Below are 15,418 nucleotides of genomic sequence, written 5' to 3'. Positions count from 1 at the left end.
TGCTCCCTGTCCTCTCCTACTTCCAGGTCCACCCAATGTGGGGCATGGTCCGAAACCGCTATGGCTGAGTATTCAGCTTCTTCCACCCTAGAGATCAACGACTTTCCTAAAACAAAAAAATCTATCCGAGAGTACACTTTATGGACATGGGAGAAGAAGGAATACTCCCTAGCCCTGGGTCTAAGAAATCGCCATGGATCCACTCCCCCCATTTGGTCCATAAACCCCTTAAGTACCTTGGCCGCTGCCGGCCTTCTTCCGGTCCTTGAGCTGGATCTATCTAGCCCCGGGTCCAGCACCGTGTTGAAGTCCCCTCCTAAAATCAAATTTCCTGCCTCCAGGTCCGGAATACGCCCCAGCATCCGTCTCATGAACCCCGTATCATCCCAATTTGGGGCATACACATTAACCAACACGACCTCCATTCCCTCCAGCCTACCACTCACCATTACATATCTACCTCCACTGTCTGCTACGATGTTCTTTGCTTCAAATGCTACCTGTTTCCCCACCAAAATGGCCACCCCTCTGTTCTTTGCGTCCAGTCCTGAGTGGAACACCTGTCCCACCCATCCTTTCCTTAGCCTAACTTGGTCCGCCACCTTTAGGTGCGTCTCTTGGAGCATAGCCACGTCTGTCCTTAGTCCTTTCAAATGCGCAAGCACTCGGGCCCTTTTTATCGGTCCATTCAGGCCTCTCACGTTCCACGTGATCAGCCTCACTGGGGGGCTACCTGCCCCCCTCCCGTGTCGACTAGCCATTAACTTCTCTAGGCCAGTCCCATATCCCGCCTCCGCGCTCCCGCTCGCTCCCCCAGCGTTGCACTCCGCCCCCGACCACCCACTCTTTAGCCATTTCCTTTTGGATTTCCGCAGCAGCAACCCAGTTGTCCCCCGCCCCCCGCTAGATCCCTATCTAGCTTGATTGCTCTCCCCATATCACTTCCGTAAGTCAGCTGACATCAACTGACCCCGGCTACTCCTGCTCACTCCTCGGCCCCCCTGGTGTGAGGGAACTCCCATCCGCCTTGCGCCTGTTTTCCCGCCTTATTCTTTCTGGCGGGGGAACATCCCTTTACCTAACCCGCCTCTTATGGCGCAGCTCCCTTTCCCCTCCCCCTCCCCTTCCCTATTCTTCGACTATGTCCCGCCTTTCCCCCTTCACCGGCGCCCACATTTCCCCAGTGTCTCCCCCCCCCCCCCCCTCACCGGCGCCCACATTTCCCCAGTGTCTCCCCCCCCCCCCCCCCCCTTTCCCTGTTTACTTCTCGATTCACTTTCACCATAACATTAACAAAAACAATAACAATTCCCTGCAGCATCAGTCCCTCAGTTCCGGTCCAGTTTCTCTTCATTGATGAAGGACCATGCTTCCTCTGCCGTCTCAAAATAATAGTGTCTCTCCTGATACGTGACCCATAGTCTTGCCGGCTGCAGCATCACAAACTTCACCTTCCTTTTGTGCAAAACCTCTTTGGCTCGGTTAAAGCTCGCCCTCCTTCTCGCCACCTCCGCACTCCAGTCCTGGTATATCCTTACCACAGCATTCTCCCATCTGCTACTCTGCATCTTTTTAGCCCATGTCAGGACCTCTTCTCTGTCCTTAAGGCGGTAGAATCGCACGATTATCGCCCTCGGTGGTTCTCCCGCTTTTGGTCTTCTCGCTGGGATCCGATTTGCCCATTCCACCTCCATGGGGCCCGCAGGGGCCTCAGCACCCATCAGTGAGCTCAGCATCTTACTTGCGTACGCTCCACAGTCCACTCCTTCCACGCCCTCAGGGAGACCCAGTATCCTAAGGTTCTTCCTTCGCGCTCCATTTTCAAGGGCCTCAATCCTGTCAGCACACTTTTTATGAAGTGCCTCGTGCGTCTGAGTCTTAACCGCCAGGCCCAGGACCTCGTCCTCAATACCTGATACCTTCTGCTCCATCACGCGAAGCTCAGTCTCCTGGGTCTTTAAAGTCTCCTTAAGCCCCTCTATTGCCTGTAACATCGGGGTCATTACCTCCTTCTTCAGCAGATCCACGCACCGTCTCTCAACCTCGTCCTGCTCAGGCCCCCATGTCACCTGCGATCCCTCCGCCGCCATTTTGTTCCACTCCCTCTGACCTTCTGGTTGCAGATTCTTCGGGCTGCAGCCGCCGCCGCCGGTTTTTCCTCCGTCATTCGAGGGGGGGACTCCCTTCCCACGCACCTCCCACCGGGTTTTTCGGCCGGCAAAGTCCCCGTTGGGGCTCTTAAAAGAGCCCGAAGGTCCGTCGGAGCTGGAGCCGCCGAAACGTGTGGCTAGCTCATCCCTGCAGCAACCGGACGGTACAGAAGTAATTTAGAAGGCAAACGGAATGTCGGCCTTTATCCCAAGGGGGATGGAGTGTAACAGTAGGGATGTCTTGCAACAACTGCACAGCATATTAAGACATGACCTTGAGGAAGGATATGCTTACATTAGAAGTTGAGAGAAGATTCACTTCCTGACATGAAGGGGGTTGCCTTGTAAAGAAATGTTCAGGTTCGGCCTATATTCATTGGAATTTAAGAATAATGAGAGAGAATAGTAGTAATAGTAATCTTTTTATTGTCACAAGTAGGCTTACATTGCAATGAAGTTACTGTGAAAAGCCCCTAGTCGCCACATTCTGGCACTTGTTCGGGTACACTGAGGGAGAATTCAGAATGTCCAAATTACCTAACAGCATGTCTTTCGCATCTAGTGGGAGGAAACCGGAGCACCTGGAGGAAACCCACATAGACACTGGGAGAACGTGCAAACTCCGCACAGACCGGGACGCAGTCGGGAATCGAATCTGGGACCCTGTTGCTGTGAAGCCACAGTGCTAGCCACTGTTACCCTTTTTTATTCTATTTGAAACATTTAAGATTCTTGAGGGGGCTAGATAGGACCAATACTGGGGAGTGTGTTTCCTCTTGGGTAGTCAAGGACTAGGTGGAACAGTTTAAAATTGAGGGGTTTCTGATTTAAGACTGAGATGAGGAGGAATTTCTTCACGAGGGTCATTTGTCCTTGGAATTCTCTTAGAGCTGTGGAGGCTGGGTCATTAAACCTATTCAAGGCGAGTTGGACAGATTTTTGATCGACAAGGGAATCGAGGGATATGGAGGACAAGCAGACAAGTGGAGTTAAGGCCACATACAAATAAGCTGTGAACTTATTGAATGATGGAGCAGGCTCGTCAGGCCAAATGGGGCAATTTTCTCTCTTGGTACTCTTTCTCCCCCCCCCCCCCAAATTTCAAACTCTTGCATTCTGTTCGCAATCCAGTCTGTTCTGTGACCACCTTGTGCTGACTAATCTCAACAGGGATACTGGCAGAGTGGGGATGATAGGAGGACGAACGCTGTCATCCTGAGTGGACACAGCAGGCTTGTGCTCTATGGTGCTACTGCCACTTCTTTCTGGTGGCAACTCCAGATTTCTTGGCAATCTGCTGGGGGATGGAGTGGGCCTGCTGTGACACCATGCAATCCTCTGAGTACTGAGCAGCTATGTCAGTCATCATCAATGCCTCTATCATTCAGAGTCCACATGCAATAGGCATTCTCTTCTCTTACAGTAGAAAGTCTTGTTTTCCCCCATATACTTGTATTCTTGTGAAGTGCACTCTGATGAGTGCAGGTGAGTTTGTCGTCTTACATTGAAATTGGAGCAGGAGAGGCCATTCGGCCCTTCAAGCCTGCTTCGCCATTCATTATGATCATGGCTGATCATACGGTTCAATACCTTGAACCCATCTCTTTCCCCCCCTTTGACTTCTTCTTTTGTTACATTTTCTCTTCATTCCTTCCCTTTTCTTCGCTCTCTTAGACTCAGCAATAAACATGTCCAACTAATAGAGCTACATGAAACAATTCCCACGGTGGGGGGGGGGGGGTTTCAAGCGTGGCTGCAGCTTGTCAACCCTGCAAGTGTCCATCATGGACCCGCCGATTCCTGCACCGTTTTTCGTGAGTTTCGATGGTTGTTCACTCTACGCGGCGCTGGTGCTAGCCTCTCACCGGTAGCAGAATCAGTGCAGGTGTGGCACCGATGTTTTCTGACGTGAAGGTCCACAGATTCTCCTTTGGCGTCAACACTTAGACTCCGAAACAGAGAATCCAGCCCCATATCTATCTCACCTGCAATTCTATTTAAATTCTTGTCGTGCAACCCCCCCCCCCCCCCCCCCCCCGATGGTGATTAAAGGCATGTATGACATGTTCTTTGACTATGATGCATCCATCACCTTTAAACAGCTTACGGCCCACTCATCGTATCATTCCTGTCCCCCACCCATCATTCGGCAGCTCAAAGGAATTATCCTCGTTTGGTTCTACTCTTGCTTGCGAGAGACTGGCATTAGCCACAGGCATGAAATCAGTTTCCACCTGTGCACTGACTCCACCCATCTCTATCTGGCTGTCACTGCTTTGGGACTCTTCCCTCTCAGCCCCATCTCCTGCGCTCAAGACTGCTTCTCCAACATTCCGCCTTGATTCTCTTTCAGCTGAATATTGGAAGGATTAAAATCATTGGCCAAGATTTTAACAGGAACAGGATTGATGCATAGGAAGTCTGAGCACTGGACCTTCAGGAGCAATATTTTCAAGCCAGCAGGAATGGCACCAGTGCTGTTGGGATCTAACACAAGTTGCTACTATTGATCAAAGTGAATGGTCCACAGTGTAAGTGAATTGCATGGAGAAGGATTTCTGGAGATACCTGTGTAGGTTTCTTTCAAGGACTTGGATGTAATCCTGCTCAACTGTTTACAAACCATGCTAATTGACAGCACCTTTTAATTCTGCACCCTGGCAGGTTTCGGGAGTAGATGTAACGTCATCTGCACTTGCATCGTAGGAGTGCCACAATGTGAATTCTATTGTGGGGCTTCAACTTTTCGATTAGAGTGCGCTTGGATAATTTGGCTAAGCTGGCAAAGCTAAATGCTGCTTAATGACGTGAATACAAACTGTGGACAGAAAGTGCATTCAGTTAACTTTTAACTATCAGCATTCTCTGTTCCTGTCACTATTCGTGACCATCAACTCGCCAGTGCACACCTCAGTGAAGTACAAGGATGCAGGAAGGAGCACCACAAGTGTAACAATGAAAGTCAAAATTGCACGTTAAGCTCATGGAGGAGGAAGATTCAAATGGAATGGAGATGAACCTTCAATTTCCAGAAAGATTATGGTGGAACCCATGGAAAAAGATAACCAGTGTTCATACTATGAAGGAACAGAGTGAGCATTCCTTCCAGGTGGAACTGAATGAGCCTCTGGTGTCTAAACTAGAAGATGGAATGTTGATGAGAAAAAGTTCAACTCCAAGGAGCATGAAACGCAAATCGGATCGAGAGAACCAAGTGTCAGAAGCACGCAGCATTACGATTTCAACACCATGCCAACAGAGCTTGCCGAAAGCAACTAATCCTATCGCTCCACATTTGAAGTCTCCAGTCCATCTGAATTTATAAAGACAGAGCTTTAATGGGGGAATAATGGGTAATGCTTAAAAAAATTGTACAGTTAAAAATGTTTTTTGGGGGGGGGGGGTGGTGGTGGTGCAGTGTGGGACCTGGAGGGCGATACCGCCCGCAGAAAGATATACAAAGACACATGGCAGGAGGCAGTTGTATGCAGAGGCTCGAATAAGAGTCAATGTTGAATTAGATCCTAATTTGGCCATGTGTATATGATTACACCCTACCAATAAACACCACTGTTCAATCTTACAAGCCTCTGAACCTCTTCGTGAGACCTCCTGAATACACCCATGCAGCAGTCACTAACTAATATCCAATAAGTCATTTGAGAGAAATTTCCTTACACAGGCAATGTTGAGAATGTCAAGCTTAATACCACATGGCAAATAGCATAATGTAAATATTGGGAAACTACACAAATAGATGAGAAAGAAATAGGAGGGTACAGTTTATTGATCACGGTTAGGTGAAATAAGTATATGCTTGTGTGGCACAGAACTGTTGGACCAAACGATCCATTTCTGTTCTGTAAAATCTTTTCAATACTGTGCAACCATTACTGTTCAAATATTCTATACAATGTCCACAGAAAAGAAACGAGTGGGGTGGGAAACCATTTTTGAATGAAGCTGCTTATTTGCGTCAGGAGAAACTATGTGCCATCCTTTTTATATTTGGAAAAACTGAATAGTCATTAAAGTTATGTATATTTCATAATTAGAATTTAAAACATACGCTGGAATCCTGATCAGCACTTTATTTAAGATTCTGAAAGGCCAGCTAGTGCTTTTTTCCAAGAGCCGGTGCAGACTTGATGGGCCGTATGGCCTCCTGCATTGTAAATTCTATGATGATGATTCTAATTGATGATGGTTGCAAAATTACTTCAGTTCTTCAGTAAATGCAGTGCACTCCTATTTTCCATTGAAGTAGAGCACTGGCTTCCTTCTGCACTGCAGCAATTCTGTGAGTGATCTGTTGTGTGTAATCACTTTCTTTGACAATCGCTGATTGCAATTGTGTTTTGGTTCAGAAAAGTTAGCATGTATTTCATACAATACATCTTGAGGGTGATCTATATACAGTGGACTATATGCCCTTATGCAGATCACCAATTGTGTTTTTCAATCACTTGATTCTAAAGAACTTCATATTGCTGAAAAGAGAGACATGTTGCTAAGCTTCTCATCATGCATTCATCGGGACAAAGGCAAGAATGTTGAGTTTCTTTTTTTTTTTGATAGACCATTAAAACAAACATTATAGTGCAAGACCAGCAGCTCTCCTACAAGAACCAGCCTAACTAACCCCCTAATCTATGTTACCCTACCACCCGCCCCCCCACCCCGCTGATGAATAACTTTATGTGAAGAAGTCGATAAATGGTTGCCACCTCCAGGCTAACCCAGACAGTGACCCTCTCAAAGCAAACTTAATTTTCTCCAGACCTAGAAAGCTCGCCATATCCAATAGCCAGCCCTCTGACTTCGGAGGTTTTGAGTCTCTCCACGCCAACAGAATTTGTCGTCGGGCTTCCAGGGCAGCAAAGGCCAAAACGTCAGCCTCTCTCTCCTCCTGGACTCCTGGGTCCTCCGAAACCCCAAAAATTGCCACCTCTGGACTCATCACCACCCTTGTTTTCAGTACCCGGGACATAACATCCGCGAACCCCTGCCAGTACCCCCTGAGTTTTGGGCATGCTCGAAACATGTGGACATGGTTCGCCGGCCTTCCCGAACATCTGGCGCACCTGTCCTCCACTCCGAAAAATTTGCTCATCCGGGCCATTGTCATGTGGACCCGGTGGATGACCTTGAATCAAATCTGGCTGAGCCTGGTGCATGTTGCGGTCACGTTTACCCTACTCAACGCCTCTGCCCATAAGCCCTCTTCCATCTCACACACTAGGTCTTCCCACTTAAGCTTCAGCTCCTCGATCTGTGTCTCCTCTGCTCCCATAGGTTCCTTATATATGACCCTCCCCCACCCATCCACTGGAAACTACCCAGTCCTGGATTCCCCCAAGTGGAGGGTGTGGGAAGGATGGAATCTGTCTGCGTAGAAAGTCCCGCACCTGCAAGTACCTGAATTCATTCCCTCTCGCCAGCCCAAATTTCTCCTAACGCCCTCATGCTCGGGAAGCTCCCTTCCAAGAACAAATCCCCCATCCTCTCAATCCCAGCCCTCCGCCATGCTCGGAACCCACCGTCCATATTCCCCGGGGTAAACCGGTGATTGTCGCAAATTGGGGACCAAACCGATGCTCCCACTCCCCCTACGTGCCTTCTCCATTGGCCCCAGATCCACAAAGTCGCCACCACTATAGGGCTGGTGGAGTACCGTGCCAGCGGGAGCAGCAGGGGCGCCGTGACCAGGACTGCCAAACTGGTGCCCCTGCACGAAGCGGCCTCCATTCGCCCCCAAACTGACCCCACATCCCCCATCCACTAGTAGTTACTAAAGTTTGGCAGCGCCAGCCCTCCCTCCCCTCGGTTCCTCTCGAGCATCAATCTCCGCACCCGCAGGGACTTTCCCGCCCACACGAATCCCATAATCATTTTATTGACCTTCTTGAAAAAAGACCGCGGAATGAAAATGGGGGGACACCGGAAGACGAACAGGAATCTCCGGAGGATCGTCAATTTAACCGTCTACACTCTCCCCGCTAGTGTCAGTGGGAGCACATCCCACCTCTGGAACTCCGCCCTCATTTGCTCCACCAACCAACATAAGTTCAACTTGTGCAGACGGCCCCAGTCCCGCGCCACCTGTATCCCGAAGTATCTAAAGCAGCCCCTCAACCTACCCTCCTGTCCCCTCGCCTGGACTACAAACAACTCACTCTTTGCCATGTTCAGTTTGTACCCCGAGAACTGGCCGAATTCCTTCATGATTCCCATGATTTCATCCATCCCCGCCACTGGATCCGTGATGTATAAGAGCAGGTCATCGTCATACAATGAAACTCTGTTTTTCCCTCCTCAACCCACCCCCACTCCTGTACCAGCCCCTTCCAACCCCTAGATGCTCTCAGGGCAATTGCCAGCGGCTAACAGCAATGGGGAGAGGAGACACCCCTACCTTGTCCCACAGTCTGAAATAGTCAGATATCGTCCTATTCGTCCTCACACTCTCCTGTGGAGCCTGGTACAACAGTCTGACCCAATCGATATAAAGCCCTCCCCGAACCCAAATCGTCCCAGCCCTCCCATAGATAGTCCCACTCGACCCGGCCGAAAGCCTTCTCTGCATCCACTGCCACAACTACCTCTACCTCCCTATTCTCCGAGGACATCATGATCACATTCAGCAGCCTTCTTAGGTTGGCCACCAGCTGCCTGTCCTTGATGAACCTGGTTTGAACTTCCATAATGACGCCTGGCACACAGTCCTCAATCCTAGCCGCCAAGAGCTTGGCCAGTGTTTTAGCATCTGTTGAGCAGAGAGATCGGCCTATAGGACCCACATGCCTCTGGGTCTTTGTCCCATTTCAATATCAGGGAGATGGTGGCCTGTGACATCGTCGGGGGTAACACCCCTCTGTCTCTTGCCTCATTAAAAACCCTAACCAGCACCGGCACACTATCTCGGTGAACATTTTGTAAAACTCCACCAAATACCCATCCGGCCCCGGGGCTTTACCCGATTGCATGGCCCTCAAGCCCTTCAATATTTCTTCGGTCCTGATCGGGGCTCCCAGCCTGTCTACCAATCCCCTACCCACTTTTGGGAAGGTCAGTCCATCCAGAAAGTGCCTCATCCCCATCAGCCCCGGGGGGGGGGGGGGGGGTTCCGAGGTGTAAAGCTTACTATAGAAGTCCCTAAACACCTGGTTTAGCCCTGCCGGATCTCCTACCAAGCCCCCCCCCCCCCCGTCGATGACCTTTCCTATTTTCCTGGCCACCTCCCTCTTACTCAGTTGCTGTGCCAGCATTCTACTGGCTTTCTCCCCGTGTTCGTAAATCGCACCCCTCGCTTTCCTAAGCTGCTCCACAGCATTACCTGTGGACAACACCCCAAACTCCGTCTGTAGCCTTCAACGTTCCCTTAATAGCTCTGCCCTTGGGGTCTCCGCATATCTCCTGTCTGTCTGTAAGATCTCCCTTACCAGTCGATCCATTTCTGCCCTGTCCGTCCTGTCCCTATGTGCTCTAATCGAAATCAGCTCCCCTCTCACCACTGCCTTCAGCGTCTCCCAAAGCACAGCAGCTGAGACTTTCCCTGTATTATTGGCCTGCAGGTAGTTTTGCATACATTTCCTCACCCTCTCACACACCGCCTCATCCGCCAACAAACCGACCTCCAGCCTCCTTGCAGACCTGCAGATCCACCCAGTGCAGGGCTTGGTCCGAAATAGCGATCGTCAAATATTCTACGTCTGTCACCCCCGCTAGCAAATCACTGCTCATGATGAAAAAAAAATCAATTCGGGAATACACCTTATGGACATGTGAATAGAACAAAAACTCCCTCCCCGACGGCTCGCTAGCCCTCCATGGATCAGCTCCCCCCCCCCCCCCCCCCCACCCACCCTTTTGCTCCATAAACCCCCTCTGCTCTTTTGCCATTGCCTGCACCTTGCCCGTTCTTGAACTTGTCTAGGCCGGGGTCAAGGACTGTGTTAAAATCCCCTCCCATAATCAGCCTGTGCGAGTCCAGGTCCGGTATCTTACCCAGCAGTCTCTTAATAAACGCATATACATTGACCAAGACTACCCTCATCCCCTCAAGCTTGCCACTCACCATGACAAATCTGCCTCCCCCATCCGAGATTGTGCTGCCCGCCTCCACTTTCAGATGGGGCTCCTGAAGCATTATTACGTTCGCCTTCAGCACCCTCAGATGCGTGAACACACGTGCCCTCTTTACCGTCCCGCTTAATTCACTGACGTTCCAGGTGATCAGCCTGGTTGAGGGGCACTGACCCCCGCCAATCAGCCATCTCCTTTCTTGGGGCCACCCCCAGGCCCTGTGTCGTGCTTCCCCCTGCCCGCCTTCTGGCAGCCCCAGCCTCCTCCATGATCCCGCACCCATGTCCCTCCCTCGTCAACAGAACAACTCCCTCCCCCCACCCCCCCTCTAGCAACAACACCCTGTAACCTAACCCCTGCCATAAACTAACTAAATACACACCCCCCACCTGGCTTCTGTAGACCAGCTCACCCAGCTAGCCTGGTGACCCTCGACCCCAGCGCCAACAAGTCTCCCACCTATTGTTCCCTCTGACCCATTCCCCCGCCCATCAACACCACTTCCTCAAACCAGCCATCCTCGAGCAATTGCTCTGAAAAGAAACAAACCAAACCAGAAACCAAGAAAACCCTAACGCTAGTGCAAATCGAATAAAACAGAATAAGTAATAGGCGCTTCCAAATACCCCGATCCGAACACAAAAGGCCTCAGCACCACATACCTTAACTACCCTCTTTTTTTCCAACAAAAACTTAAATACAGGCGAGAAAAAGAAAAACCAGGAGAAAAAAAGAGCATAGCACCAGAAAAATGTGTAAACATCGCTCAGTGTCTTTTTAACACGAGTCCAAAAAGTCCTCAGTTCAGCACCAGCCCCTCTCTCTTGGCGAAGTCCACCGCATCCTTGGGCTCCTCAAAATGGTGCCGTCCCTGGTGTGTGACCCACGGGCGCGCCGGGTACAGCAGCCCAAACTTCACCTTCTTAAACAGAATCTCTTTGACTTGCCTGTAGCCTGCCCTTCTTCTGGCCACCTCCACGCTCAGGTCCTGGTAGATGTGCAAGACACTGTTATTCCAATGGCAGCTCCACGTGCGCTTGGCCCACTGTAGCACCCGCTCTTTGTCCAGGAACCTGTGAAACCGGACCACCATCGCACGTGGGGGCCCGCTCGCAGCTGCCTCGCCAGTGCCCTGTCCACCTCCACGGGGCGAGGGAAAACATCTCCCAACCGCTTCTGGAACATGCCTGCCACATACGCTGCGGCATCCTCAGCCCCCACCGGGAGACCAACGATTCTCAAATTCTGCCGATGAGACCTATTTTCCAGGTCCTCCACCTTTTCCAGGAGCCTTTTTTGTTGATCCGTCAGCCCCTCCATCTCCACCTCCACCACCGTTTGGTGATCCTCCTGCTCCTCCAGCGCCTTTTCCAGCTTCTGGATTGTCCGATCCTGGGCATCCAGCCTGTGCTCCAGGCGCTCGATAGATTTCTGAATCGGGTCTAAACTGTTCCGCTTCAACGCGGTAAAGACCTCTTGGATGGCCTTCAACAGATGCTCCGACGTTGCCTGGGCTGTCTGCACCGGGGTCCGGACATCGGCCATATTGTCCTCCGTACAGCTTCTAGACTGCCCTTGTTTGCCCACTTCTTCAGCTGTTTGTGATTCTTTCTGCTTCTTAATTCCATACACCTATGTCTGGAGTCGGTGCCTGAGTGCCTATGCCTTCCGATCTAGCACTGTACAAAAAAAGTTGGGGGGGGAAAAGGGTCCAAAAGTCCGACCGGATCGAGAGCGACCAAATGTGCTCCATAGCCGCCACCGGATGTGAGTATGTTGAGTTTCAAAGTGATCACAACAATTTAGCACCCCTTTGATCCTGTGGTGTGATTGGTTGGCAATTCTAACCTGGCTGAGACGTTACCATGGAGAAAGCCAAAGGAATTATAGGTTACCGAAACACTCAGTAATTTAAAAAAGGCTCAAGGCTTGAACATTTAGATTTAGATTTATTGTCCGTGTACCGAGGTATAGTGAAAAGTAATGTTCTGCAGGGCAGCACGGTGGTGCAGTGGTTAGCATTGCTGCCTCACGGTGCTGAGGTCCCAGGTTCAATCCCAGCTCTGGGTCACTGTCCGTGTGAAGTTTGCACATTCTCCCTGTGTTTGCGTGGGTTTCGCCCCACAACCCAAAGATGTGCTGGGTAGGTGGATTGGCCACGTTAATATGCCCCTTAATTGGAAAAGATTGATTGGGTACTCTAAATTTATATATTTAAAAAAAGCATTCTGGGAACAGTCCAGGAGACCGTTCCACACCTGAAAAGCATAGGACATACAATAAATGCACAATAGACATCGGGTGAAGCATACAGAGTGTAGTGCTACTCAGTAGAGAAGATGCGTGGAGAAATCAGTTCAGTCCATAAGGTAATTCCGGAGTCTCGTAACAGCAGGGAAGAAGCTGTCTTTTTGAATCTTAGTGTGTGTTCAGGCTTTTGTATCTTCTGCCCGATGGAAGAGAGAATAACCTGGGTGGGAGGGTTCTTTGATTATGCTGCCCACTTTCCCAAGGCAGTGGGAGGTGTAGACAGTCTGAGGTGGGTTTGCGTGATGGACTAGGCTGTGATCATGACTCTGTCGTTTCTTACGGTCTTGGGTCGAGCAGTTGCCATACTAGGCTGTGATGCAGCCAGCTAGGATGCATTCTATGGTGTAGATGTAAAAATTGGTAAGAGTCAATATGAACATGCTGAATTCCCTTCGTTTTCCTGAGCAAGTACAAGCGCTGTTGTGCTTTCTTGGTCGTAGTCTTTCATTTGCCATCTACAGATCAGAGCATATCAATGTATGTCTCTTCTAGGAAGTTTAAATGTGCCACTATGCAGTAGTGACACAGGTGGTGTTTTCCACTAATCTTCTGGCCACCACACACCTGTGTAAAGTTATATATAAATTTCAGTGTTGGTGTAATGCCAGTTATGTAGGCTGTATACCCCAAGATTGCCCATTATGAGCAAAAATAAATGTTTGATTTGATCAACCAGAGTCCTATATCAGCTGAGGTTAAACATGAAGACTCTGCCTTCTTTGCCCCTCGCCTGAGGTGTGGTAATCCTCCGTTTAAATCACCACCAGTCAACTCCCTTTCAAAGGCGAAAGCAGCCTATGGTCATCTGGGACTGTGGTGACTTTACTTACTTTAATAGGTAGGGTACAGATCAAACTCCAACAACCCATGCTTGTAAAACCCAAAATAAAATGTCTGCTGTTCGATGTGGTTCTGTGATTGGGCAGCTTTTGCTGAATTTTCCTGAGTGCGTTGATAGGTACATGACAAGTCAATCTTGTAATGTGGCTCATTTACACTTGCTAGAGGCGAAATGCATTCATACTTATGGACCCACTCTCTACAAACAAAAAGAATATGTTTCAAGCCTTGCACCTTTTTTGAATTACCTGGAAGCTTGGGAACCTATAGCTCACCATTGCTTTCTCCATTCAGCACCTCTTTTCTCCTGCGGTATAAATTGTTGTGATTGTTGAAAAATGTGGTATTCTTGAGTTTGTCTTAATGAGTGCAAGATGAAATGTTTTGGCGGTATGACTCACTTTTCAGCAATATTAATGTTTTCCATTGTGGTTTTAAAAAATTACAAAGGTTTCTTTAACATGTGGATGCATATAGTTTCGATAATTGCAGTGGATATTCTAAATTTATGCAAGCCTAATGCATTCTTGTGAATGTTAACCTAATCTACTCCTGAATGTATTCAGTTCTCATATCGTCTGTTTTTATTCCTAGGTCTTGGATAGTTTGTTAGCCCAATATGGTTCAGTAGAGAACTGCGAACAAGGTATGTAACAGAGAGCCATTTTGGCATTTATAATTCATTGTATGTCTATTTACATTTTCTAGTTTTTTAACATGTTTTTCCTTGGTATGCAGTAAATACAGAAACGGAGACTGCAGTAGTGAATGTTACATATTCTACCAAGGAACATGCAAGACAGTGAGTATTGTATATAATGAATGGTCCTTTGTGGGAAAAGTTTTTAAAGTCTCAGGAATTTTATCAACTTCCTGGCACGCAACTTCAGAATTAACTCCAATTGAGATTACTTTCTTCTAAAGATCCAAGTGAATTTTTATTTCCCTATTCTTCTGTATCATAGTTGTGAATGTTAGCAACTTATTTTATAAAATATACAGCACCGAAACGGGCCATTCAAAAGTGAAATACTGCTGATGCTGGAAATTTGAACTAAAATCAGAAGTTGATGGAAGTAATGGGGTCAGCCAACCGCTGCGGAGAGACTAACAGTTATTTCAGGTTGATCTTTTATCAGTACTGGATGACGTTAGAGATGTAACATTTTTTAAACGAGTAGATAGGGCACGGGGAAGAGAAAAGGAGAGAAGAGTCTGAGATGAGATGGAAGGCAGGAGTGATTAAATGATAAAAGGAACGATAGAACAAGGCAAAAGAGGGTGGTAATGGAACGAGTACTACACTCCTGTATGCTTCACCCGATGCATGTATTTACATTATGCATTTACATTATGTATTTTTTTTTTCATGCACGGAATGATCTGAGCCACTCGCAGAACAAGACTTTTCACTGTACACATGACAATCCAATCCAATAATGAAACACTGATGTGTCTACAGGAGCTGTAAATTACAACAGCAGAGCAATTACCAGCACTTGCTGTCCAAAATGATAGGAGCAGTTGTGATCTAGACGTTGTATTAAGTGTTGAATTCAACAGGCTGTGAGGTGCCCAATCTGAAGAGGTGTTGTACTTTGAGCTTTTATTTAACCTTGGAACAGTGCGTGTGGCTGAGGACAGGAAGGCCAGGGTGGGATGGAGAATTAAAATGGCACGTGACTGGAAACCTGAGTCACACTTGCAGATATATTGAAAGTATTGAACTGCAGATATATTGGAGGTATTTAACAAAGTCTCCCATTGTGTGTCTCCTCTTCCGAATGTAGAGGAGAAAGAGCTTTGAGCAGAGAGCATGACATGCAAAAGAAAAAGTAAACAATTTCTTACAGGCGATTGGGCGTGAGAAGGTAAAAAGTGTACATGCTGCATCTCATGTACTTGTGTGGGAAGGTGCTGTGTGAAATAGAACGGGTGCTGGGGCGATGAAAGTATGGGCTAGGGTATCACGGAGGAATGGACTCTTTGTCTGTTCGGTTACCAACATTCCAATAATTAATGGCAGAATCGCA

At 48.6% G+C, this 15,418-nt stretch overlaps 1 protein-coding gene across 5 annotated transcripts in view; it reads left to right on the top strand.

Moving 5' to 3' along the window:
• The window catches only part of igf2bp3 (insulin-like growth factor 2 mRNA binding protein 3), a 198,141-nt gene that overhangs the window by 97,536 nt on the left and 85,187 nt on the right, over window positions 1–15,418 (top strand). For all 5 annotated transcript variants that reach the window (XM_072509245.1, XM_072509244.1, XM_072509248.1 and 2 more), the window contains 2 exons: window positions 13,980–14,031; window positions 14,124–14,187. In XM_072509245.1, coding sequence (XP_072365346.1) covers window positions 13,980–14,031; window positions 14,124–14,187 — 116 coding nt within the window. The remainder of the gene's footprint in view (window positions 1–13,979; window positions 14,032–14,123; window positions 14,188–15,418) is intronic.

Source organism: Scyliorhinus torazame, chromosome 6, assembly GCF_047496885.1.
Source record: "Scyliorhinus torazame isolate Kashiwa2021f chromosome 6, sScyTor2.1, whole genome shotgun sequence".
Lineage (NCBI taxonomy): Eukaryota > Metazoa > Chordata > Chondrichthyes > Carcharhiniformes > Scyliorhinidae > Scyliorhinus > Scyliorhinus torazame.
This window is presented reverse-complemented; position numbering and strand designations above follow the sequence as displayed.